This window comes from Oncorhynchus gorbuscha, linkage group LG10 (assembly GCF_021184085.1).
Source record: "Oncorhynchus gorbuscha isolate QuinsamMale2020 ecotype Even-year linkage group LG10, OgorEven_v1.0, whole genome shotgun sequence".
In the NCBI taxonomy this organism is placed as follows: domain Eukaryota; kingdom Metazoa; phylum Chordata; class Actinopteri; order Salmoniformes; family Salmonidae; genus Oncorhynchus; species Oncorhynchus gorbuscha.
Window position 1 is genome coordinate 70,877,046 of NC_060182.1, and position 26,235 is coordinate 70,903,280.

At 41.7% G+C, this 26,235-nt stretch overlaps 1 protein-coding gene and 1 pseudogene across 1 annotated transcript; one reads left to right on the forward strand and one right to left on the reverse strand.

Moving 5' to 3' along the window:
• Nucleotides 1–213: 213 nt before the first annotated feature.
• Nucleotides 214–2,764, reverse strand: LOC124046933 (annotated as a pseudogene).
• Nucleotides 2,765–14,049: 11,285 nt separating this feature from the next.
• entpd5a (ectonucleoside triphosphate diphosphohydrolase 5a) lies at nt 14,050–25,670 on the forward strand. Its single transcript, XM_046364559.1, has 13 exons — nt 14,050–14,556; nt 15,019–15,098; nt 15,845–15,988; nt 16,388–16,463; nt 17,066–17,101; nt 20,169–20,257; nt 20,356–20,435; nt 21,209–21,270; nt 21,458–21,559; nt 22,335–22,478; nt 22,701–22,757; nt 23,821–23,936; nt 24,036–25,670. The coding sequence occupies exons 1-13, from the start codon at nt 14,262–14,264 to the stop codon at nt 24,117–24,119; spliced, it is 1,365 nt and encodes a 454-aa protein (XP_046220515.1). The 5' UTR covers nt 14,050–14,261; the 3' UTR covers nt 24,120–25,670.
• Nucleotides 25,671–26,235: the final 565 nt, after the last annotated feature.

Sequence of the window (26,235 nt, forward strand, 5' to 3'; positions counted from 1 at the left end):
CCATTACGTTCAGTACAGGTTGCATTTGAATAAAAAGCCATCCGTTTTAATTCAATCCTTTATCGTTCGTCTGTCTGTCCTGACTCCTTTTAAAAAGTGAGACGTTTTCCTTTAGTACGCTTTAAATGATGACAATCAGAAAATACCACACAAATGTTTTTCGCAAAACCATTAACATAATTCTGGAGACTTCATTTTGGAGCAGCAAAATTCTCAGACCGACCGTGACACTAAACACCGCAGGGGACTGTCGGGGAGCTCATGTGTTCTGCATATCCGGCTGGGGTTGGAGGGAAGGGTACACACAGGCGCCCGGGTGATGGTCACAAGGGACGGCTCCTCTGTAATTCTGCAAGGCATATGTCATTATGTAACAACAAATCTACAAGGTCTGATAAATCACTCTCACTGCTGGTGTTTAAACATGCTCCATGGAACAGATAAATCTACCGCTTTGTAATTACAAAGAGAAACCAGGACATTCTCCTCAAGTATTGTTTTGGTGTCTTACCCGGGATCTGTGTCGTTCTGGTTCCTATCTGGGAATGCCAACAACACCAAAGGTTGGCTCAGATTCCTGCAAAAGGAAGAGTAGATTGAAATGCTGTAGATTTTTAAAAAGGAATGTTTTCCCATATTGTGGCATCTCTCAGTTCTTTCTAGCTGTAGACTGCAGAAATGAGAGTCATTATGATTTCTACTCTACTGGGTTTCTGTAAATTCATCCTAGGTCGCCAAATGCTCTGTTTGCAAGGCTAGACGCCAGGACAATGTTGACACCATATACATTCAGATCCCCTGCACTCAACTTGACAATTATGCTGCTAGCTGTTCCCTAACCACAGGCGTTCAAAGAACTAAATAAACTCCTTGTGCACGTGAAGTGGGGCCAAGAGGCTGAAGGCAAATCGGCGTGGCCAGATGTTTGTTTCCAAGCACAGGACTCTGTGGCCGGCCCTATTTTTACTATTGTGCCCAGACTCTTTCTTCCTTCTTTTTAAGCAGCTGTACGGAAAAGAAAATGATGTTGATGTTACCATAAACTGATGTTTTATGGTATCCTCTTCTGCTGACCAAAGAGCTGTTTATTTGTGACTCCTTTTTAAATGTCTTAAAGGCCCTCAGACTGTAGCATGGCTGGTGCTTCTTATGGTATCTCTGCGTTTTCATCTCAACTCTTTGTGCCAGGGGTTTTGTTTTCATGTTTAATGATTCCAAATTGATGGTATCATCTAAACTGAACGCAGTAGAAATAGAAAAGAGGGAAGCTAACAATGAGCATGTCTGCTGGCAGACAACACAGGACCCACACGATGTAGTAGCTAGCTGTTACCTTGCTTTCTGTCCGTTCATTTTGGCAAACAGCAGTCTAAGCTCTTTCACCTTCTGCTCCCACGTGAGTTCAGAGATGTCAACCCTGTTGCTCTGGAGATTTTTCCTGAAACACAAGTGTAGTGGAAAAATTGATTTTCATGTAGGAACAGTCTAGACATTATTTGTCAAATTTTGAACAGTGTACAGTGTTTGTGTTTTGAATAGATGACTGCTGAATCATGTACAGCTGACAAGGAGTTGCTACCAGAGAAATGGGGCAATGTACGGTAAGTGGTGGTGATGACCGCAGGCAGGCCACTTCTCAGCCTCCTCCAGGTCGGTGTAGACACTGTTGGTGCTGTGAGGGGTTTTGGGGGGAGGTGTGGATTCAGGAGTACTCCTGCTTGCCTGACCAGGCCTTACTCATCCTCCTACGGTGGGCCTCCTGGCTGTACTGCAGCCGGCAGGCCTGGATCTCATGCTTCACCTTGCCCAGGGCCTCCTGGAAGAATCATTCTAGCTCTGTGCATTGCTACACAATGCTGTGGCTACCGCTTCACTCGCCCCATCTCCTTCTCCCGCATGGCCAGCAGCTTCTGCAACTTGTCCAACTCAACTTGGCCGGCCTGGGTGCTGTCCAGGGCCTGGTGCTGTCTCTCAAACTCACCCACCATGAGCCCTAGGGCCTGCTCCAGGGTCCCCACCTTCCCCCTCAGCTCTGCTATCTCCTGGGGCCTCACCTGGGACACATTCTCCCATCAGCTCACTGGTCTTCTAGGGGTGGGAAATATAGGAATCGTTGAGGGGTTAGTCTTAAAATATGGTTGCAATCATCATGACAATATACATATGGCTTTCTCCAAGGTAATGTAGTTAATTAAAGCCACTAAATGGCATGTTGATGAATGAATAATGTTTTGGGGGGGCTTAATTGCCGAATGGAAGGAGGGTTGAGCATGGAAGGAGGGTTGAGCATGGAAGGTGGAGCGTGGAAGGAAATGGATGGAGCGTGGAAGGGAATGGAAGGAGGCTGGAGCATGGAAGAAGGACTGAGCTGGGGTGACTTCATCCTGTCCTCACTTTATCGAAATAATGGGTGAGACTATGGTATTTGCTTCAGAGAAACAGTGCCCCGAAAATACTGAGGGGGGAAGCCACTGACTTGGAACCCAGAAGCCAGTGGAAACTTGCCACAACCACCAGCCACCAGCTCACACTGGAGGTGAGGGGTATGAGGGGCCGCAAGCAAAACAAACATGGGGTCAGCAAATATAAATAAAATGGGAAATACCATCTGAAATATGTCCTCTGGAGATCTGTCACGTGTTTAACAATTTAAAGACAAGTTATTGAGATGGTATTGAGATGATGAATGCCTACAGTTCTGTTTGTGGCGCCATTGGGGCTGGTGTACCTTATGCAGTGCCAGGGAGGCGTTTTCCTCAGCCAATGACAGTCATCTTCCTCAGGTTCTCCACTTAGTCTCAGCCAGGCACTAGGCTACCAAAGTTGTTGTTGAATATGAAGCGTTGTCTCGCTGCCTGACAGTTTTACCTTTCATGTGCCAAACTCTCTCTAAGGTATAAATGGCATAAAGGTGGTGTGCTGGGTTTGGTGATGTAGTAGAGAAAATTGAGTGATATCAAATTCCAAGCTTAGAATGCTGGGGAAGATTTGGTTTTAATTTGCCTTAAGTCACCAAATTGGTCTGAAATATACAATATAAATCACCAAGAACTGAAGTATAGAACTGGCAATACAGTATCAGTGTTGAAGATCATTTATGGACTATAAAAGAACACAGACTTCAAAGTGTATATATAGTACCTAGTCTGTCCTCAGATGGCTTTCGAACTATACAGTACACAGAGAGGTCTTCCCCACTGTTCCAAACCAGGACCCTCTTCCCTGCAACCCTGCAAGGCATTCTGGAACTGCTTGGGATGTCATCATTGGCTTAGGTGATGTACACTATCGTAAGGAAGACAAACTGGTGTGGTCAAGAACCTTGGTTTCCCTCCCATGTTATTTATTTGGCCTCTTTTTTTTCTCCTGGCCTGAAGGTGCAGTTTGAACAGTAAAATTAGCTTGTAATTGGCCAGCGGAGACACTCGCACAACGGCTTCATTGTGGGCCCTCTCATCCAGTTGGGCGATCCTCTGCTCTGCCTCCTCCTCTAGGTGAAACTGCAGCGAACACAGTACTCACTGTTCCTCTCGCCCCCCTCTCTATAGCTCAGTTAGGCTTTTCACACCTAAACGTCTTTACCCATTAAATCCAATACTTTTTGATTAGCCCAAGGCTAGTTTTCCCTAAGTGTATTTTTCATGTACAAAATAATTTTAAAAAGCGACAGTCATCATACATTTTTCACTGAAGAATGTGTGCTCCATTCTAGCTAGGCTTTACTTGTGCTCCCTCTCTGCAATGTACATACTTTCTTTAATCTAGAAAACAGAGAGTTGATGATCATTGATAGAACTATGAAATCATTCACAATCAAGAGTGGTACTTCAGGCTATGAAACAAGGTTTCTGTCCATCTTGTTCTCATACTACTGAGCTCCTGTCCATTTGTGCTTCATTTCCCCCCAAACTCCTTGATAGTCTTTAGTTCACCCTGGATCATCCTGAACTCGATGGATCTCTTGAAGTTCTCATCCAGCTCAATGAATTTAAGACTCTGAAACTCTGAAACCTGCAACAACCAATCAGAGTTAGTTATACTGTATATTACTTGGATTTTGGAGTCAAAGAAAATGATATTCTCTATACAGCAGGTGTTTTTAAATTTTTATTTTTTTATTTCACCTTTATTTAACCAGGTAGGCTAGTTGAGAACAGGTTCTCATTTGCAACTGCGACCTGGGCAAGATAAAGCATAGCAGTGTGAACAGACAACACAGAGTTACACATGGAGTAAACAATTAACAAGTCAATAACACAGAGAAAAAAAGGGGAGTCTATATACAATGTGTGCAAAAGGCATGAGGAGGTAGGCGAATAATTAGAAATATTGCAGATTAACACTGGAGTGATAAATGTACAGGTAGAGATATTGGTGTGCAAAAGAGCAGAAAAGTAAATAAATAAAAACTGTGGGGATGAGGTAGGTGAAAATGGGTGTGCTATTTACCAATATATTATGTACAGCTGCAGCGATCGGTTAGCTGCTCAGCTAGCTGATGTTTGAAGTTGGTGAGGGAGATAAAAGTCTCCAACTTCAGCGATTTTTGCAATTCGTTCCAGTCACAGGCAGCAGAGTACTGGAACGAAAGGCGGCCGAATGAGGTGTTGGCTTTAGGGATGATCAATGAGATACACCTGCTGGAGCGCGTGCTACAGTTGGGTGTTGCCATCGTGACCAGTGAGCTGAGATAAGGCGGAGCTTTGCCTAGCATGGCCTTGTAGATGACCTGAAGCCAGTGGGTCTGGCGACGAATATGTAGCGAGGGCCAGCCGACTAGAGCATACAAGTCGCAGTGGTGGGTAGTATAAGGTGCTTTAGTGACAAAACGGATGGCACTGTGATAAACTGCATCCAGTTTGCTGAGTAGAGTGTTGGAAGCAATTTTGTAGATGACGTCGCCGAAGTCGACGATCGGTAGGATAGTCAGTTTTACTAGGGTAAGCTTGGCAGCGTGAGTGAAGGAGGCTTTGTTGCGGAATAGAAAGCCGATTCTTGATTTGATTTTCGATTGGAGATGTTTGATATGGGTCTGGAAGGAGAGTTTGCAGTCTAGCCAGACACCTAGGTACTTATAGGTGTCCACATATTCAAGGTCGGAGCCATCCAGTGTGGTGATGCTAGTCGGGCATGCGGGTGCAGGCAGCGATCGGTTGAAAAGCATGCATTTGGTTTTACTAGCGTTTAAGAGCAGTTGGAGGCCACGGAAGGAGTGTTGTATGGCATTGAAGCTCGATTGGAGGTTAGATAGCACAGGTGTAAATACTGTATACCGATATTATTAGCTACTTTACGTATACAATGAACAGTTTGAGAATGTATACTTTCCAAAGCGAAGTGTGTGTCCACTTCATATTTGTACGTGAGATGGCAGCTGCTATTTCAGAAATATAACTGATGCAGATTTTCTGAGGAAATTACCATAGCTTCCAGGAACCCGGAGGAGAACAGCTGGGAATCACATCTAAAAGTTCAGATGAAGTATTGCCTTTGCAACCAAACCCAAATCAGTCTGAGGCTGAAATCCGAGTTTAAATGCTGCTGTGTACACCCTAGTCAGAAATGACTAAAGTGGACAAAGTTATGGAAGGCAAGCAAAACATTCACCCACAGTCAGGTACATGATGACTAAATGATAGGTTAGCAACCATTTGATTATAATGTTATGCCTAATTGTTATTCTTTAGATTAATTTATGAATGCCATGCTACTTTAGATGCCACTTATTCTGCTATGTGACTGTGTGCTCTATACACTTAGGACAGGGATCAATTCAATTAGCCACAGCTTTCTTTAGAAACCTTGCATTCTTTAATCAGATGGACAGATTTGTGCTTAAGAAGTTTAGCATTTTTCTCTTCTCTGTTATTCCTAATGCTGTGCTTTTAATTTGAAAAGAAAATATGGCACTGACCCAGTGGAATGACTGGAAAATGACAGCTGCTAAATATCTTGATGATATAATTGTTTGGTTGCTGACTTTTTCAACATTGTCAGACTAATTTGAGACAGATGCCACGGGGCTCCTGTTCTCTGAGTGCTTTTATGTGATGATTTCCATTAGCTAAGTCAATTTTCAAGATGAACCATTTAACACTTTACAATGAGCAAAGGGGGTTGAGGGGCATGTTGTGATCACATCAATAGGGTCAACCACGAAAATAATTTTCCCAAATTAGTGCTACAATGGCGTAAGTGACAATGCCATGCATGTCTAAAATGGGCGTGTTTTAAGTTGGTCCAGACCGAGCATCTTATTTCTCAAAAGCTTATTGGGTCCCATTTTTACCAGCATGGAGATGGAAAACAACTGTCAGCTAAAGTGGCACATTTTGTTGTTTGACCATTCGAACGGCAGTTAGATATTTAATATCTTTACTCCAATCGATGTGATGTATTTCTCTCTGTAGAGATCTACTGTCAAAATTAACCCGTAAATAAAGTTGCACACCAGCACAAACAATCCATATGACACAGGAGGGAAAGAAACCTTCTTAGCCTATACAAACTAGTTTTTATATGTTTGAGACCATGCACATTTTACCAACTTATTTTCTGTATCCAAAGAAGGGCATTACCAAAACATAATTTCTGACTGTATGGCTGAAAGTGTATGGGGTAGGTTTTTAGTTTTTGTTTTCTTTGTTTTTTCATATAAGTTAGCATAGGGACTGCCTAATTATAAAGAACACTGTGCCCTGTAAGATGTAAACTGTCTAGTCACTCCGTGTTCTTTTGAATGTGGCTGTTAGGTCAACATGATGGAAGACTTACCTGGGAGGTTAGTTACCCAAACTTAATTTACAAAGACTAAATACTTACCAGCTGTTCATTTTCCTCAAGGGCCTGTTTTATTTAACTTTTTAAATGGTCCCTCCAGCCTTGTAATCGACAACAACAACAAAGTTAGGGAACAGGGGCGTTATGGATATGATCATTTTTTGTAATAAAAAAAAAAATTGTATATCGTTGTATTTTACATTTTGTGTGACTATCAGTGTACCAGTGTTTTTGTTTTGTGGACACCAGGAAGAACAGCTGCTGCTTCTGCGAAAGCTAAAGAAGAGTAGCATTGACCTTTTCCTTCTAAATGTCAGACCCTTTATTGGCTTTTGACTCCTGTTTGCCTCATTTCTTTTTGTAGACCTACAATTTGGACAAAGAGTTGTAGTAGCTATACATACACAGACCTTGCCTAACAATAGCTAGTTAAAGTTAACTACCCCCAGTGTGATAACTAAGTTAGCTGCTGCTAACCTAATTCAAGCCATGACGACAACGCAAAGAACTTGTCTTACCCGTTAACATGATCATTATTTCCCTTTTTTTCCATTTCTTCTTGGGCATAGTTTTGGATACGATCATTGAACTGATAAGAATGAATGGGGCACTTATAGGCTAGCTAGGTAAGCTTCACTTCAAGCTGCTGGGGAACCTGTGTTTTACAATTTTGATGCCATAGAAACCATATCATGTGGCACTGGCTGTGGACATGTTAGCAGTCTACTTCACAAACCCCTTGAAGCCGGGGTTGTCATATGCACAGTATACAAAACTATTCCAGGTCAATTTGACTTAGAATGCAATCACACAAAAACATATTCAAATGAACAGGCTACACGTCAATTTGACTTAGAATGCAATCACACAAAAACATATTCAAATGAACAGGCTACACGCCATAAAGTTAGGCTAGCTACATAATACAAGAAATGAACAGACCTTTGCATGAATATCAAGAAAGACATGTTCATTTTCTGCTCCTTGATCCTTGATTTTCTGCTTCTTGATCCTCTTGTCATGTGAATATGTTAATATAGCACACGTGACACATTGACACAGATCTGTTTATAGGCCTACATGAGGGATGCGGTGCAGCCCCTGGTATGTACCATTTGCACCCCTTCTAAGAGGAATATTGTACTGCGTGTCCTGGGAAGAACCTTGGGCCGCTGTCAGGTTACACAGCCAACAGGATCACACTGTTTTGTTGGATTACATAAATTGCGGAGAAGCCACAAAAGGTCAGCAAATTGCAGTTGACTTTGCAGGCTCTGAGTACCTGAACCAACTGAAATAAACAATGTAAAGTTATTGCGGGTCAAAAGCTACTGTCACATTACATGCCCTCTCTCAACTGGCTTCCAAATTGTGCTTTATGGAGAAACTTGAAGGTGCCCAAGGAACATTCTTCAACCAAAAGTTGAACAAAAAAGTATATCACAGATGTCAGGGTGTAGTTACTGTAAATTTAAGCATATAGCTTTTTGCACTGGCATCATGCACAGAGTTTGAGGACTAAATTTAAAGCTAATTGCTATGACAGGGAGTAGAACACTGAAATAACCCTGAGCATTTTGAAGCTGTCATTATCATTGGAATTGTAATGACATGGTTTAGGTCTCTTCAATAGAGTTTTGTGGTAGGACACCCGCAAACATGATATTCCTGAGGGTAACATTGCGGTATATTAATAATAGATTGCAAGGCTTGGATAACAATGCTTGGGTCACCTCTCATGCTTTAAAGCTTTTGGTTAAGATGCAACAAAACATCAAAAGTTGTGTTTAAGATACCAAGTTGTGTTTAAGATACCACTGAGGATTTATTTTTGGACCTTTGACTCGTATTTGCTGTGTCTTACTGCCACCTAATTTCTACAAGTCTATGCCTCCCTCCGTAAAGCCCTATAGACTAACACAACCTTTCGTATATATATATATATATATATATATATTATTTACCAACTAACTAGCATACATATTCTGAAACGAAGGATGGTTGTGTACAATAAGCAATTACCTTGCTTTACTAAAGTGACTTTTGATCTAAACTATTTTCATTTTCAAACTAAACATACTTTTATCATAGTATTCAACCACGACCACTGAACAATCTAGTTTGTCTAGTTTCACAGTTTACAGCTCAGCTCAGCTCAGAAGTTGTCCGACCATGGCTCTCCTCTAAAATCATTGTAATCTGATCATGAAGGTTTGGCATGTTTTGACACAATAGGGACAAGTAGTAAGATTCCAAGGAAGAAAACAATCAAAACACTGCACATGATCCAAATACATCATTTTTTCTATAGTAGTACTTACTGTACATTATTGTATGTCTGAATGCCAAACTGAATTATGCAGTAGTATACATTTGTCTTTGTCAGGGTATGATTCTTGTTCTCACAAAGGACCTTGGAGATAGCAGCATGGGGGAAAAGCAGACACGACATCATGGCTTTTAAAAGCACTGGAGTTAGTAACTCTAATATGACATCTTGTGTTTTTTGAGTGTGAGCAGCCAGCAACCTGTTAAATTGGCTCATATAGCTTTGCTGTTGTCAGATCTCTGTCAATGTGATATCCCTGTGTTTTATATGCAGTATCAGTCAAAAGTTGACACCTACTCATTCAAGGGTTTTTCTTAATTTTTTAAATGATTTTCTACATAGTGAAGACATCAAAACTATGAAATAACACATGGAATCATGTAGTAACCAAAAAAGTGTTCAACAAATCAAAATAGATTTGAGATTCTTCAAAGTAGCCACCCTTTGCCTTGATGAGAGCTTTGCACACTCTTAGCATTCTCTCAACCAGCTTCATGAGGAATGCTTTTCCAACAGTCTTAAAGGAGTTCACAAATATGCTGAGCACTTGTTGGCTGCTTTTCATTCGCTCTGCGGTCCAACTCATCCTAAACCATTGCAACTGAGTTGAGGTCCGGGGATTGTGGAGGCCAGGTCATGCGATGCAGCACTCCATCACTCTCATTCTTGGTCAAATAGCCCTTACACAGCCTGGAGGTGTGTTTTAGGTCATTGTCCTGTTGAAAAACAAATAATAGTCCCACTAAGCGCAAACCAGGTGGGATGGTGTATCGCTGCAGAATGCTGTGGTAGCCATGCTGGTTAAGTGTGCTTTGAATTCTAAATAAATCCCCACCTCCTCCATACTTCTCAGTGGAACCACACATGCAGAGATCATCCATTCACCAAAATCTCAAATTTGGACTCATCAGACCAAAGGACAGATTTCCACCGAACAGTTGATGTTTAGATGTGTCTGTTACTTGAACTCTGTGAATCATTTATTTGGGGTGCAGTTTACTCTAATGAACTTATCCTTTGCAGCAGAGGTAACTCTGGGTCTTCCTTTCCTGTGGCGGTCCCCATGAGAGCTAGTTTCATCATAGCGCTTGATTGTTTTTGCGACTGCATTAAGAAACTTTAAAAGTTCTTGAAGTGTTCCTGATTGACTGACCTTCATGTGTTAAAGTAATGATGGACTGTCGTTTCACTTTGCTTATTTAAGCTATTCTTGCCATAATATGGACTTGGTCTTTTACCAAATAGCCACCACCTTTACCACAATAACCACTTGTCACAATATAACTGATTTGTCTCAGACACATTAAGAAGGAAAGAAATTCCACAAATTAACTTTTAACAAGGCACTCCTGTTAATTGAAATGCATTCCAGGTGACGACATCATGAAGCTGGTTGAGAGAATGCTAAGAGTGTGCAAAGCTGTCATCAAGGCAAAGGGTGGCTACTTTGAAGAATCTAAAATCTGTTTTGATTTGTTGAACACTTTTTTGGTTACTACACGATTCCATATGTGCTATTTCATAGTTTCATGTCTTCACTAATATTCTACAATGTAGATAATAGTCCAAATTTGAATAACCCTTGAGTGAGTAGGTATGTCCAAACTTTTGACCAGTAATGTATATATTTCCACACACTGGAATAATACTGTGAAATTGTGAAAATTATGATGCCCTTTTAGTGTAGCGGTTTTGAAAAGACTGCCTGAAATTTCAGCCTGTTTTAGTGGGGTAGCATTTTGGCCTTCCATGGTGACATCACAATGAGTTAATAAACCAATCTGCCAATAACAACACATGTTCAGTTTTTCCCTCCCCCACTGACATTTTTTTCTTTGCTACGAAGCTATTTTGTTTGTTTTCAATTAAAATTGTCAAAAATAATCACAGTAAGGTACTTAATTGTCACCCAGAAATTATTCAATATTGAGCTAAAACAGCTGCATTGGACATTTGAATGGACACAAAGTCAATGAGAGGTCCTGCACATGCATGCTTTGATAGGGGAAATGGACCATAAGGGTGAACCACAGGATTGAAAAAGAGTAGCCACAGTATTTAGACAAAAAGGAAGGAGGAAAGAAAGTGCAATATTTTTAGTCCAAATTACAGTGTTAGAACAGTGCGCTGCACAGCGGAGTGTCCTGGGATTGGAATGGCATGCTAGTGCCAAGCCCCATCCTTTCCTCGTGCCCTCTCTGTGGACCTTCTCTCTGCCCTTCTCAAGTCCTGCTGCAGGACTGCTGGCCGCCCCCATTCCGGCTTAATCACACCCCCTCAGCTGAGCTGGGTGACACATGCCACCACAGTTTGTGCTTCACTCACCCTGTGTGTGACTGTGTGGTGAACCTGTTAGCAGGAGCTGAGTTGGGTGATACCATTTCAGCAAGTCTGCAGTCTCTAGAAATATACAAATTCTACCTGTTTCAGCCCTGTCTTTGTTTACTGTTGCTGCAGCTTCTCGTGGGGACTGAGTGAAGGAAATCCCACTCTGGTGCAAAGCTAAGTTCATATGAGGTCTCTGAGTTAGCAGGGCCTCTTTGCTGAGCTGCAGTAGCACATTGTTATTGCTTCCCTCCCTCCTAGAAACCAGAAACTCTGAACATTACAGTACATTAGAATATTTTTGCTGATAGACTGGTTAATGACACCTTGCCAACCACCCAGCTAAAATTGAAAACAGCTACTCATGCTTTTCATAGTTTCTCCTGTGAAACATGCCTTTAAATATTATTTCCTAGGAAAGCTTGTGGTTAGCACAGGGATGAGTGGGAGTGAGAATATTGCTTTCATTCTTTCAGCATTTATGCCAGTTGGAGTGCAAGTTGCATCAGCACATCTCTTATGAAAGGTTGGTTGGGTTTAAAGGTCTGCAGCATATGTTTTTATGTGGTAATTTTCACATGTCATTATTGGTTCGGAATGTGATACACACATAAAATGACTTATACATTTCTAGAGAAAGGTGTATTGCCCGTCTTGCCTTGGGCTGTCAGGTTACTACCTGTCAGGTTACTACCTGTCAGGTTACTACCTCAGGTTACTACCTGTCAGGTTACTACCTCAGGTTACTACCTCAGGTTACTACCTGTCAGGTTACTACCTCAGGTTACTACCTGTCAGGTTACTACCTCAGGTTACTACCTCAGGTTACTACCTGACAGGTTACTACCTCAGGTTACTACCTCAGGTTACTACCTCAGGTTACTACCTCAGGTTACTACCTCAGGTTACTACCTCAGGTTACTACCTCAGGTTACTACCTCAGGTTACTACTAGGTTACTCAGGTTACTACCTCAGGTTTACTACCTCAGGTTACTACCTCAGGTTACTACCTCAGGTTACTACCTCAGGTTACTACCTCAGGTTACTCACAGGTTACTACAGGTTACTACCTCAGGTTACTACCTCAGGTTACTACCTCAGGTTACTACCTCAGGTTACTACCTCAGGTTACTACCTCAGGTTACTACCTCAGGTTACTACCTGTCAGGTTACTACCTCAGGTTACTACCTCAGGTTACTACCTCAGGTTACTACCTGTCAGGTTACTACCTCAGGTTACTACCTCAGGTTACTACCTCAGGTTACTACCTGACAGGTTACTACGACAGGTTACTACCTCAGGTTACTACCTCAGGTTACTACCTGACAGGTTACTACGACAGGTTACTACCTCAGGTTACTACCTCAGGTTACTACCTCAGGTTACTACCTGACAGGTTACTACCTCAGGTTACTACCTGACAGGTTACTACTTCAGGTTACTACCTGACAGGTTACTACCTCAGGTTACTACCTCAGGTTACTACCTCAGGTTACTACCTCAGGTTACTACCTCAGGTTACTACCTGTCAGGTTACTACCTGTCAGGTTACTACCTCAGGTTACTACCTCAGGTTACTACCTCAGGTTACTACCTGACAGGTTACTACGACAGGTTACTACCTCAGGTTACTACCTCAGGTTACTACCTGACAGGTTACTACGACAGGTTACTACCTCAGGTTACTACCTCAGGTTACTACCTCAGGTTACTACCTGTCAGGTTACTACCTCAGGTTACTACCTCAGGTTACTACCTCAGGTTACTACCTGTCAGGTTACTACCTCAGGTTACTACCTCAGGTTACTACCTCAGGTTACTACCTGACAGGTTACTACGACAGGTTACTACCTCAGGTTACTACCTCAGGTTACTACCTGACAGGTTACTACCTGACAGGTTACTACCTCAGGTTACTACCTCAGGTTACTACCTCAGGTTACTACCTCAGGTTACTACCTCAGGTTACTACCTGTCAGGTTACTACCTCAGGTTACTACCTCAGGTTACTACCTGTCAGGTTACTACCTGTCAGGTTACTACCTCAGGTTACTACCTCAGGTTACTACCTCAGGTTACTACCTGACAGGTTACTACGACAGGTTACTACCTCAGGTTACTACCTCAGGTTACTACCTGACAGGTTACTACCTGACAGGTTACTACGACAGGTTACTACCTCAGGTTACTACCTCAGGTTACTACCTCAGGTTACTACCTGTCAGGTTACTAAGACGAATATGAGTAATAGGCTACTTTGTGCAGGGAAGGAATTGTAGTAATCGACAAGCTTGCCTGTAAGTCTTAATTAAATACACCAATAAAATGTATTTTAAGACAATTGCTTCAAATTTCTACAAGCCAGTCATTTTGATGTCTTGATAGATCCTCTTTCTTTCTTCACTTAGGGGGATTTTTGGTTCCAGCTTGCACACAAAAGATGAAGAGAGAGAAATAATTGCTGCTGGTAAGCAGATAGTCAGTATCCAGCTTTTTCAGAAGGGGTACTCTTGAAGGAACCTAGATGGAACGCAACAGGATTGGTGGATGACCTGTCATGGTGTGGCCCAGTGCCAAGCCCGTATGTCTTTATATACTATAAACTGATGACCAGACAGTCCTGAATGTGCATTGCTACCCACACTGTCTCTGCCTCTCCGGTTGTCTCTCATCACCTCTGCAAGCTGCTGCCACTGCATTTTGTGCTGCTCCTCTGAAGAAGACTATCTTGAATAAGGCACAGTTTGACTCTTACTGTATATCCATAGAGTAAAGTGTTTTAGCTTTTACAAAAGCATCATTGTTTCTTTGGGTGTTAAAAAAAGATGGCTCTTCAAATGCTTCTCCTGACAGTAATGTCAATGTCGGTTCTGGCTTGGAACTTCCAAGCGAAGGCAACCTACCATCCTCGCCAGACAGTCCACCACGAACACTCTGCTAACATGGAAAACCTCCTGCCCGAAAACCTCCTGCTCGAAGTCGTGCCCAAAGTCTTGCCTGAGGTCCTGCTTGAGGTCTCCCATCCTGTCAACCTCAGCCACACTTTCTATGGGATCATGTTCGATGCTGGGAGCACAGGCACCCGGATCCACATCTATACATTTATCCAGAAAGACCCAGGTGAGTGTTTTCTCTCTCTTTTTCTGTGTATTTCATTCAGTATCTCTCAGCCTTAGCTTAGTCCCAGGAGCCAATAGGGGTTTACATTCAGCTGTCTCCCATATGTTTGCCGTTGGGTCATTCGCTCTGTGGTGTAAAGGCAAACATGTGCCGTCAGCATGGGGAGAGAGCAATCATGGGCAAGACCGAACCAAGAGGCAGCTGAGTTGTAGTTTTAATCATCTGTTAGTGTGGCCGAAATCCCTAAAAACGAACCTCTAATAATGGACTTTGATTTGCTGTTTTTGTATTTACTTTACCTTTAACATCAGTGATTGTAAAGCCTAGCAATGATTGAGGCAACAAAGCACGTTTCAAAGCACACATTAATGCAACAGAGTTCTGTTATTTCACACATTTCATATATTTATATCTTGTTTGAAAATGGAATGCATTCTCCCCATCTACTCTTTGTCTTTTTAGTTGAGCTGCCAGTTCTGGACAATGAGATGTATCATGCGGTGAAGCCTGGTTTGTCTGCCTATAAAGATAAGCCTGAAGAGGTATGTATCATGCGGTGAAGCCTGGTCTGTCTGCCTATAAAGATAAGCCTGAAGAGGTATGTATCATGCGGTGAAGCCTGGTTTGTCTGCCTATAAAGATAAGCCTGAAGAGGTATGTATCATGCGGTGAAGCCTGGTCTGTCTGCCTATAAAGATAAGCCTGAAGAGGTATGTATCATGCGGTGAAGCCTGGTCTGTCTGCCTATAAAGATAAGCCTGAAGAGGTATGTATCATGCGGTGAAGCCTGGTCTGTCTGCCTATAAAGATAAGCCTGAAGAGGTATGTATCATGCGGTGAAGCCTGGTCTGTCTGCCTATAAAGATAAGCCTGAAGAGGTATGTATCATGCGGTGAAGCCTGGTCTGTCTGCCTATAAAGATAAGCCTGAAGAGGTATGTATCATGCGGTGAAGCCTGGTCTGTCTGCCTATAAAGATAAGCCTGAAGAGGTATGTATCATGTCTATCATTTTCTCATTTAGGCATTGCGATGTAGACCATGTAATTACATGAACTGATTCTGTTGAAGCTGTCACTTAAGTCTGATATTTACTGTCTTGGGATCTACATCTTAAAAACCAGACGATGTGAAGTCCTATGTGGACAAACATATCAACCCTTTAATCAACTGAATACGTTGAAATATCTATTTTGAAATATCTATATCAGCCCTTTTGGTCACGGCTGTGATTTGAGAGTGTTCCAGTGGAGACCATGCTCATCTGTTAATGCCTTTTCTCCCATTCAGGGTGGGAACACGATCAGAGCGCTGCTGAAGGTGGCCAAGAAGACGGTGCCAGAGGACGAGTGGAAGCAGACCCCGGTGGTCCTGAAAGCCACGGCCGGGCTCCGCCTCCTGCCCAAGGAGAAGGCTAATGCTCTGCTGGATGAGGTGAGGCACGTTTTCTCTCCCCTCAGTTAGTTTGGCACAGGGATGACAGGTCCTGCCAAGGATCGGGACATGAAACTGCTGAATGAACATGAAAGTGCTTAAAAGTGTTCTTGAAAAAACTGGGGGGGAAAGTCTACCCACTTCGAGGTGGCGATCACTATGCAAAAAAACCTGTTGTTTTGGGGTTGTCTGGAGTAGTGGAATATGTCATTTGAATGATTAAATTAGTGCGGCTACTCTAGCCATGCTTGTGGTTTTGCATTCTGCCATTCTCAGCCAAATGTGCCTAATAACAATTCCTGTGTCTTGAGATAATAAGTATCTATTTTTATTTTCTTATTGTCTTTATTCATCATGATCTTTATTAATATGCACTGTCATCATAAATTGTCCCCGTAGGTTCGGGAAGTCTTTGACGAGTCCCCCTTCTTTGTACCGAACAACAGTGTCTCCATAATGAATGGAACAAATGAAGGTATGTCACTTTGTTGCTGTCACAAACATTTGTCTTTCATTTTCTTTTATGGTACTGTGGTATTGTGGGTATGTTGGTAAAGAGGAAAACTGTAGACATTGTTTAGATTAGCTAAACGCTGCAGTATTGTCAAACCAGGTGGTTGGTATCTCCGAACACTGTCCTAGTAACATGTGTTTATAAGAGCTCTATCGCTACCTCGTAGAGCAATTAAATAACCTTGTCTGGGTTGTCCTTCCCACACTCAATATTAAGTGATCCTCCACAACACTCATTAAGACACCCGCAACAACTCCTGTTTCATCAGATGTGCAATTCATTAGCCTCACTTTATGAGAGCCATAACCTGAGCTCTGAGACAGTAGTAATGACCTGGGTTGGTCTATCCATGTCAGACAAATATTGCTAATGTAACAGCTGCTAAATGAATGAAAACTAGTATAACCTCCAATATCTTAACTGACGGTCTCTGAACTGCATGTGTTCAAATGGCAATATGTATCAGTACTTCCAACAACACGATTACAAAGGCAACAATTGCATATGATTTGGGCTCAAGTGAATGTTTACCTCATACACTCTCCATCTACTCTCTCTTGTAGGAGTCCTGGCCTGGGTAACAGTGAACTTTTTGACAGGTAAGACATTGCTCATGTTTTGTTAAGGTGGTGTTAATGGTCAGGGGGGTCATTTCTGAGGTTTAAACACTGTACACAGTTGCAGAGCAGTGCAAGTCTCCTGTCTCACTGTCTTGAATGTTGGCCACCATCTGGTCACGATGGGATGCAATATTCCCTCACCTTTTACACAGAGTTAGTGTAACATTTATTTTAAAACCTATCCTATGGCCAAAATGATAGCCGCTGCCTTTCTCTTGGTGGCCAAAGACCTATAGTACCAGTCAAATGTTTGGATACATGCTCATTCAAGGGTTTTTATTTATTTGGACCATTTTCTTCATTGTAGAATGACAGTGAATACATCAAAACTATGAAATAACACATATGGAATCATGTATCATGTTACCAAAAAAGTGTTAAACATATCTAAATATATTTTAGATACTTCAAGGTAGCCAGCCTTCGTCTTGATGACAGCTTTGCACACTCTTGGCATTCTCTCAACCAGCTTCATGAGGTAGTCACCTGGAATGCATATTAATTAACAGGTGTGCCTTGTTAAAAGTAAATTTGTGGAATTTCTTTCCTTAACACGTTTGAGCCAATCAGTTATGTTGTGACAAGGTAGGGGTGGTACACAGAAGATAGCACTATTTGGTAAAAGGCCAAGTCCATATTATGGAAAGACCAGCTCAAATAAGCAAAGAGAAACGACAGTACATCATTACTTTAAGACATGGTCAGTCAATGCGGAAGATTTCAAGAACTTTGAAAGTTTGCAGTCACAGGAACCATCAAGCACTATAATGAAACTTGCTCTTATGAGGACAGCTACAGGAAAGGAAGACTCAGAGTTGCAGAGGATAAGTCATTAGAGTTTCCAGCGTCAGAAATTGCAGCCCAAATACATCTTTCACAGAGTTTAAGTAACAGACACATCTCAACATCAACTGTTCAGAAGTGACTGCGTGAATCAGCCCTTTATGGTTGAACAACTGCAAAGAAACCACTACTAAAGGACACCAATAAGAAGAACAGACTTGCTGGGGCCAAGAAACATGAGCAATGGACATTAGACCGGTGTAAATCTGTCCTTTGGTCTGATGAGTCCAAATTTGAGATTTTTGGTTCCAACCGTCATGTCTTTGTGAGACGCAGAGTAGGCGAACTGATGATCTCCACATGTGTGGTTCCCACCATGAAGCATGGAGGAGGAGGTGTGATGGTATGGGGGTTCGTTGCTGGTGACACTGTCTTTATTTATTTAGAATTCAAGGCACACTTAACCATCATGGCTAACACAGCATTCTGCAGCGACACGCCATCCCATCTGGTTTGCGCTTTGTGGGACTATAATTTGTTTTTCAACAGGACAATGACCCAACACACCTCCAGGCTGTGTAAGGGCAATTTGCCCAAGAAGGAGAGTGATAGAGTGCTGCATCGCATGACCTGGCCTCCACAATCACCTGACTTTAACCCAATTGAGATGGCTTAGGATGAGTTGGACTGCAAAGGGAAGGAAAAGCAGCCAACAAGTGCTCAGCATATGTGGGAACTCCTACAAGACTGTTGAAAAAGCATTCCAGGTGATGCTGGTTGAGAGAATGCCAAGAGTGCACAAAGCTGTCAAGGCAAAAGGTGGCTACTTTGAAGAATCTCAAATATAAAATATATATTTATTTGTTTAACACTTTTTTGGTTACTACGTGATTCCATATGTGTTATTTCATAGTTTTAATGTCTTCCCTATTTTTCTACAATGTAGAAAATCGTAAAAATAAAGAAAAACCCTTGAATGAGTAAGTGTGTCCAAACTTTTGACTGGTACCGTATACAGTTGAAGTCGGAAGTTTACATACACTTAGGTTGGAGTCATTAAAACTCGTTTTTCAACCACTCCACACATTTCTTGTTAACAAACTATAGTTTTGGCAGGTCGGTTAGGACATCTACTTTGTGCATGACACAAGTAATGTTTCCAACAATTTTTTAGACACAGATTATTTAACTTATAATTCACTGTATCACAATTCCAGTGGGTCAGAAGTTTACATACACTAAGTTGACTGTGCCTTTAAACAGCTTGGAAAAATCCAGAAAATGATGTCATGGCTTTAGAAGCTTCTGTTAGGCTAATTGACATAATTTGAGTCAAATGGAGGTGTACCTGTGGATGTATTTCAAGGCTTACCTTCAAATTCAGTGCCTCTTTGCTTGACATCATGGGAAAATCCAAAGAAATCAGCCAAGACCTCATAAAAAGCATTGTGGACCTCCACAAGTCTGGTTCGTCCTTGGGAGCAATTTCCAAATGCTTGAAGGTACCACGTTCATCTGTACAAACAATAGTACGCTAGTATAAACACCATGGGACCACGTAGCCATCATACCGCTTAGGAAGGAGACTCGTTCTGTCCCCTAGAGATGAACGTACTTTGGTGCGAAAAGTGCAAATCAATCCCAGAACAACAGCAAAGGACCTTGTACAGAAGTATCTATATCCGCAGTAAGACGAGTCCTATATCGACATAACCTGAAAGGCCGCTCAGCAAGGTAGAAGCCAGACTACAGTTTGCAACTTCACATGGGGACAAATATCATACTTTTTTGGAGAAATGTCCTCTAGTCAGATGAAACAAAAATAGAACTGTTTTGCCATAATGACAACGTATTTGGTAGCAGGTAAACTTCTGACCCACTGGGAATGTGATGAAAGAAATAAAAGCTGAAATAAATCATTCTCTCTACTATTATTCACATTTTAAAATAAAGTGGTGATCCAACCTGACCTAAGAAAGGGAATTTTTACGAGGATAAAATGTCAGGAATTGTGAAAAACTGAGTTTAAATGTATTTGGCTAAGGTGTATGTAAACTTCTGACTTCAACTGTATCTATTAGAATGCCTGTCTTTGTCTCAAGCGGGTGGTTGGAAAATGAATGAATTCTAAATGCACTATGTGGTCAATGTACAGTACCTGTATGTTCTACTTTCTGTTTATAATGTTGATGATGGATAGAATCCTGTCTATAGTTTTCTATTTCCAATTCTGTGTGTTTGACTTTCCATCTGTTTGCTTTAGGTCACTTGTATGCCAAGACCAGGAAAACAGTGGGGATCCTGGACTTGGGTGGAGGATCTACCCAGATCACTTTCCTTCCAAAATCAAAGGTAGATGTTCAACTGAACTCCACTGATGTTTTACAAAGATTTAGATAACCATTGCTATTTAATTAGACATTACTCAACCCCTCTCTCTGTACCCATAGAAAACAGTTTTCACTGCCCCAGCCAGTTACATTGCCAACATCAACATGTTCAACCACACTCTACAACTCTATACACACAGGTGAGTAAACAAGCATTGGTGCAGTATTTATAGTACAGATCTTCATTTTGCAGGAAAATAATCATGCTGCAACAGGAAATGGGAATTATTATGTGGATTATAATTAATTGAAATTTTTGTAGTGGTTGATACATTTTTCATAAAGGAAAATCAAGTCGGAAATTTCAAAGTGGAAATGACAAACTTCAGAAGCCTTTTTAAAACTCAAACACACTACAAGTTGTACATTTTCCTGTTGCCCCCAGAACAGCCTCAATTCGTCAGGGCAGGGACTCTACAAGGTGTCAAGCGTTCCACAGGGATGCTGGCCCATGTTTACTCCAATGCTTCCCACAGTTGTGTCAAGTTGGCTGGATGCCATTTTGGTGGTGGACCATTCTTGATACACACAGGAAACTGTTGAGCGTGAAAAACCCAGCAACGTTGTGGTTCTTGACACACCGTTGCGCTTGGCACCTACTACCATATCCCATTCAAAGGCACTTAAATATTTTGTCTTGACCATTCACCCTCTTAATGGCACACATACACAATCCGTGCCTCCAAATGTCTCAAAGCTTAAAAATCCTTCTTTAACCTGTCTCCTCCCCTTCATCTACACTGATTGAAGTGGATTTAACAAGTGACATCAATAAGGGATCATAGCTTTCACTTGGATTCACCTACGTCATGGAAAGAGCACGTGTTCTTAATGTTTTGTATACTCATTGTATATCATGGCATGCAATGAAAACAGCATACTCACTGTTTTCTGAATATCTGTTCACATTCAGCTACCTTGGAAATGGACTTGTAGCGGCTCGATTGGCAACTCTTGGTGCTTTGGGGGCTGATGGTAATTTGAATTGTCATACAGTATTTGCTTAGCTATTCAAGCTAGGCAACTGCAGTCATTCATCTGTTCAGGCTGGATAAATACATTTGTATAATGCTGCAAGACACACAAGATTTCTATAAATCAGACACACTATTTAACTGTCATCCTCGTTGGGGACAATGCAATAACTGGTTTACTCTTTCAGGTCTTGATTGGAAAGTTTTCACAAGTTCCTGTCTACCCAAGAAGTTCAGAGAGGACTGGACTTTTGGTGGAATCACCTACAAAGTTAGTGGAATTCCTGACGGTAAGCACAAGATAAAACATACAATTGCAATAATATTTTATTTTTTATAATCTTCGAAACTATAAATAAATTATTCAGTCTCAGAGTGCAATGTTAGAGTTTAGTTCAGTCTGAGTTGAGAACATTTTCCCACTGGACAGTGCAGAATGCATGTTTTGTCATTCTTTCTCTCTGCATGCAGACTTTAAACAGTTATAATAGAGCAAACCTTGTGTTTAAATGAGAGGAAAATTGTCAGTTAACTCCGCAAATAATGCAACACTCCCATACCACGGTCATGGAGCCAAAAGATACTGGGTTAGTCCCCGAGCTGGATTTTCTTTGTGTAAGGAGAGGCTTGATGTTGACCGCTCACAATTATGTGGTAAAAATAGATCACCCAACAGGCGTGTGCTACTCTTGTCAGCACTTGGTTTCCCCAGTTGTAACCAACAAACCAATCCCAGGGTGCTGTGAAAGTATCCTTTTGGGGTTTTTCTAGTGTAGAGCCCATAGCCTCAACCCCATTTTAATCTCATAAAGAGGCTCCGGGTTCTCCCAGTACATTCCACCACAAGCATGCAGCAAACTCAGGTATTTTACTCTCATTTGAAAATAAACCTTTTATTGTTGGTGCCAATTTAAAATGATTTTGACTTGTTAACAATTGACTTGAGTGTTATGTTGTCATGAAGCTGATGTAACTCTATACTTTTATGATACCTGCCTTGAAGATTCAGTACAGTTGGTGATAGATAGTAAATATTATTTTGATGTTATCTGTGTGTCTCTCCAGGCTATGCAGGTTACAAGCTGTGTTACTATGAGGTGATGAGGGTGGTGAAAGGCATCGTGCACCAGCCGTTTGAGGTGAAGGGCAGCAGCATCTTCTATGCCTTCTCCTACTACTTCGACAGAGCTGTGGAGTCAGGCCTCATCGGTGAGTAGACACAGACCAGGACGGATACAAAACACCATTCAGAAAGCATCCAGTTAAACCGAATGATATGAAAGGATTCAAGTTATATATTTTTTTTAATAAAAAATGTTTAGTTATTTTCTCCTCAAATACATTTAACTGCAGTTTTTAGGATTTGCTTGGAAAACGGAAATGACAGCTGTTGTTGCAGATGAGAATAAGTATAAATGTTTTGTTTTCCAGATGGCAGTCGCGGTGGCATGGTAGAAGTCAGGGATTTCAAGAAGAGAGCCAAAGAAGGTGGGCAGCTCAGAAACATGTTGACTATATTGATGCAGTACACAGTGTACAAACAAATAATGTTGGTGCTTATTTGCATGTTAGACTCAATAATCTCACGGGCCTTACAAAACGTCAGCTCCTCACCACAAAATCTTGCCCTAAAAATACACGCTGTTCTAACTCACACAAACACTCAACCTTGTTTATGCCCAAACATCTTGGCACTACTGTAACCTAACCTGGAACATTGGCACTTTCGTCTGCCATTTCCAATATAACCAAGGACCATCAGATGAAATGTCTGATTCATAACTGTTCTCAGAGCATAAACAAATATGTTGATATTTTACATACACATTGACATTTAGCTATTTAACACATCGTTTACAGTAATCTGATGTGGAAAGTGCTCTGGCACGTTAGATTAACATATAGCCTTGGTACTGTTAGAGCGCGTGGCTCAATAAATGCCTGTGCTAGATTTACAGCTAGCAGGAACGAGTTGGTGTGTTAGGTAAAGTCTGTTTGCATTGCGAAAACAGTCATATGGTCTCGATGAACACGTCAGGCGTTGGGCAGGTCGTCAGGTGTTGGGCAGGTTGGCAGGCAGTTGACCTGGGCAGCTGTGAGCTCTCTCTCTCGTACCTGACAGCCACACAACACCAAACTGACCTGGGGGCTGAGCCTGAGAGAGACACACTGTGTACAGCTAGTCTGTTGACTCTGCCACCCATCCCCAGAATCACCAACATGTGCAGACCCTCAGCACTTGACTCTTCTCACACCCCCTTTCTCAGTCAGCTAAACAAACAAAATAAACCAAACAAGATGACCAGCTTTCTATTATGTGGTGTGCAGGTTAGAGGTTGTCTGCTGCTTGACCCCACATGAGACATGATACAAAATATGCCCACGCGTGCTGTCGTCATACAACTCAGCATTAGCAGGACAGAACTATGTTACTGTTAAGTAAATAATTGTTAAATATCCACCAAATAAGGTGAATACATAATATTTCTAACAGTGCTCTATGCCCCTTGTGATTTGTTGTTAACGTAGTGCCTACCTGATTTGTTTTCAGTGTGCAACAAGATGACCAAGTACCGTCCCATCAGTCCCTTCCTCTGCATGGATATGACATATATCACCTGCCTGTTGAAGGAGGGCTTTGGCTTCAAGGACAACACAATGCTGCAGGTGAGACAGGAACAGGTCACTGGGTACAAAGGTAGGGGACAGGCACCAAGACGTTAATAAGTCAACTTAACAAACATTGTTTTTTGTTCTGCTCCACAGCTTGCCAAGAAGGTGAACAACGTTGAGACAAGTTGGGCCTTGGGAGCCACATTCGATCACTTTAACAACCTCAATATCCACTAAGGGCAGCTATCCTAACTGTCTGCAGGCACTGAGAGGGACAGCCTGTTATTTGGGGCATCTCCTCCGCCACCGACCCCTGACTAGCCCCTCCCTCCTGCTCAGCAGCACTGCCACGCTCCTCCAGCCTGCCCATCCCCTCCCTCCCTCAGCAATCTCCTGCAAATAATCCAAGAACTGTTGACAAAGAAATCACTATATTTTTTATAAGGAAGGACAGCTATTTCTACTGTATGTTTAACCCATAATTAGTGAGTTGACTTTATTTTTGCAAAGCAAGCGTTTACATTTTCGCTTCCTTAGGGCTGTCTGACCTGAAATGCAGTCTTATTTGGCTACCTTGGAGTGTGTGAGTGAGTATTTAAAAGCAATGCGACTAGTAAGGTATTGAGAGAACTTTGGTCATGGAGTGCACTGTAAAGTACAGTGGAATATTTGAAAAAATGGGTTGCAGGAATGACATTGAGGATCCTGGACTTGGGTGGAGAATCTACCCAGATCACTTTCCTTCCAAAATCAATGGTAAATGTTAAACTGCAACTCATTCTATCTGGAAATGTCTTTCCAGTACATTATACTGTAGGACAAGTGGATAAGACATTTCCCCTCACAAAGCTTATAACAATAGATGGTTGAAATGACTTAGCCAAAGCTTCCCCCCTCATACTTTGCACAGAACACTTTAACTGCAAATACTGTATTTGAGATCTGTTGCTTGGATGTTTACAGAGTTGTTCATATCCATCCATGTTAAAGGGAGGTGTCCAATTTGCAACAACTCAGGAGGCAAGTAAAGCTCAGAGGGGGGAGACGATAGTGTTCTCACTGAGTAAGTCTTGCATTTGATACATGAATACTGTATGGTGCATGTATGGTGTTAATGTTTAAAAGTGCTGCCTTGGTAGATGTGTGGCCTTGTGTAGGATGGCCAGTGGTGTAGAATCAGAGTGAGTGACTTGTTTCTAAGTGTTGGTGAACTCTGTTATTTGTGTTGTCTACGGTGGCACACTAAATGATCAGTGTTCCATCAGCCGTGTGCATGACGACAGGACCCTGTCAGAGGTTTAGCTTGTTGCTGTATTCAGCAACCAGTCATAATGTTATTATTAGAGCGTCTAAGCATGTCATGTATATCAAAGACCTTCAACCCATTAATCGTTCATTTGTAGGAATATAGCTCTTGGTTCAAGACACACAATGCTTAATACTGTTTGTCATTTTCTTCTTGTGAACTGTACAAATATTTAAAATGCTGTTGCAATCTGTACAAAATTCAACTTTGCTGTATTATTGCTCCTGGTGCAATCATAGCCGCTATCTGTCCAATAACTTCTGCTGTATATAAAACTACAAAGTAAACCTGTATTAGTAAAATACTTACCAGTCTAACTGCTTCGACTTTGCAGATGAAAACGTTCTTTCTGCTGCATAATGTTCACTATGCTTTAAGGTGAACTGTTTGACAGATCATGTCAATATTTTATGAAAACCTGGTGCAAGTAAAATGTGTGTATACACTATACATGTATGTTTCAATAAAATACTAAAAGTGTATTTGTTTTCCCTAACATGTTCAGTCTTTAAATAGCCCAATATACAGCGTACAAAACATTAAGAACACCTTCCTAATATTGAGATGAACACCCCAATTCATCAGGGCATGGATTTTTTAAAAATTGTTCAACAGGGATGCTGGCCCATGTTAACTCCAATGCGTCCCACAGTTGTGTCAAGTTGACTGGATGTCCTTTGGGTGGTGGACCGTTCCTAATACACACAGGAAACTTTTGAGCATGAAAAACCCAGCAGCGTTGCAGTTCGTCACAAACCAGTGTGTCCGGCACCTACAACCATATCCCATTCAAAGGCACGTAAAACATTTTTTCTTGATAGATTGTGAATGTGTGCCATTCAGAGGGTGAACTGTCTCGCTTGTCTCAAAGCTTCAAAATCCTTCTTTAACCTGTCTCCTCCCCTTCATCTTGAACCTGTCTCCTCCCCTTCATCTACACTGATTGAAGCAAATTTAACAAGTGACATCAATAAGGGATGAAAGCTTTCACCTGGTCAGTCTGTCATGGAAAGAGCATGTGTTCATAATGTTTTGTGAAACTGGGAT

What these genes read in the sequence shown, in the direction of transcription:
- entpd5a (XM_046364559.1), top strand. Translation starts at nt 14,262, where the DNA reads ATGGCTCTTCAAATGCTTCTCCTGACAGTAATGTCAATGTCGGTTCTG. An exon ending in AACAGTGAACTTTTTGACAG is followed by an intron (nt 17,102 to 20,168) that starts GTAAGACATTGC and finishes TGTTTGCTTTAG; the next exon opens with GTCACTTGTATGCCAAGACC. An exon ending in CTACAACTCTATACACACAG is followed by an intron (nt 20,436 to 21,208) that starts GTGAGTAAACAA and finishes GTTCACATTCAG; the next exon opens with CTACCTTGGAAATGGACTTG.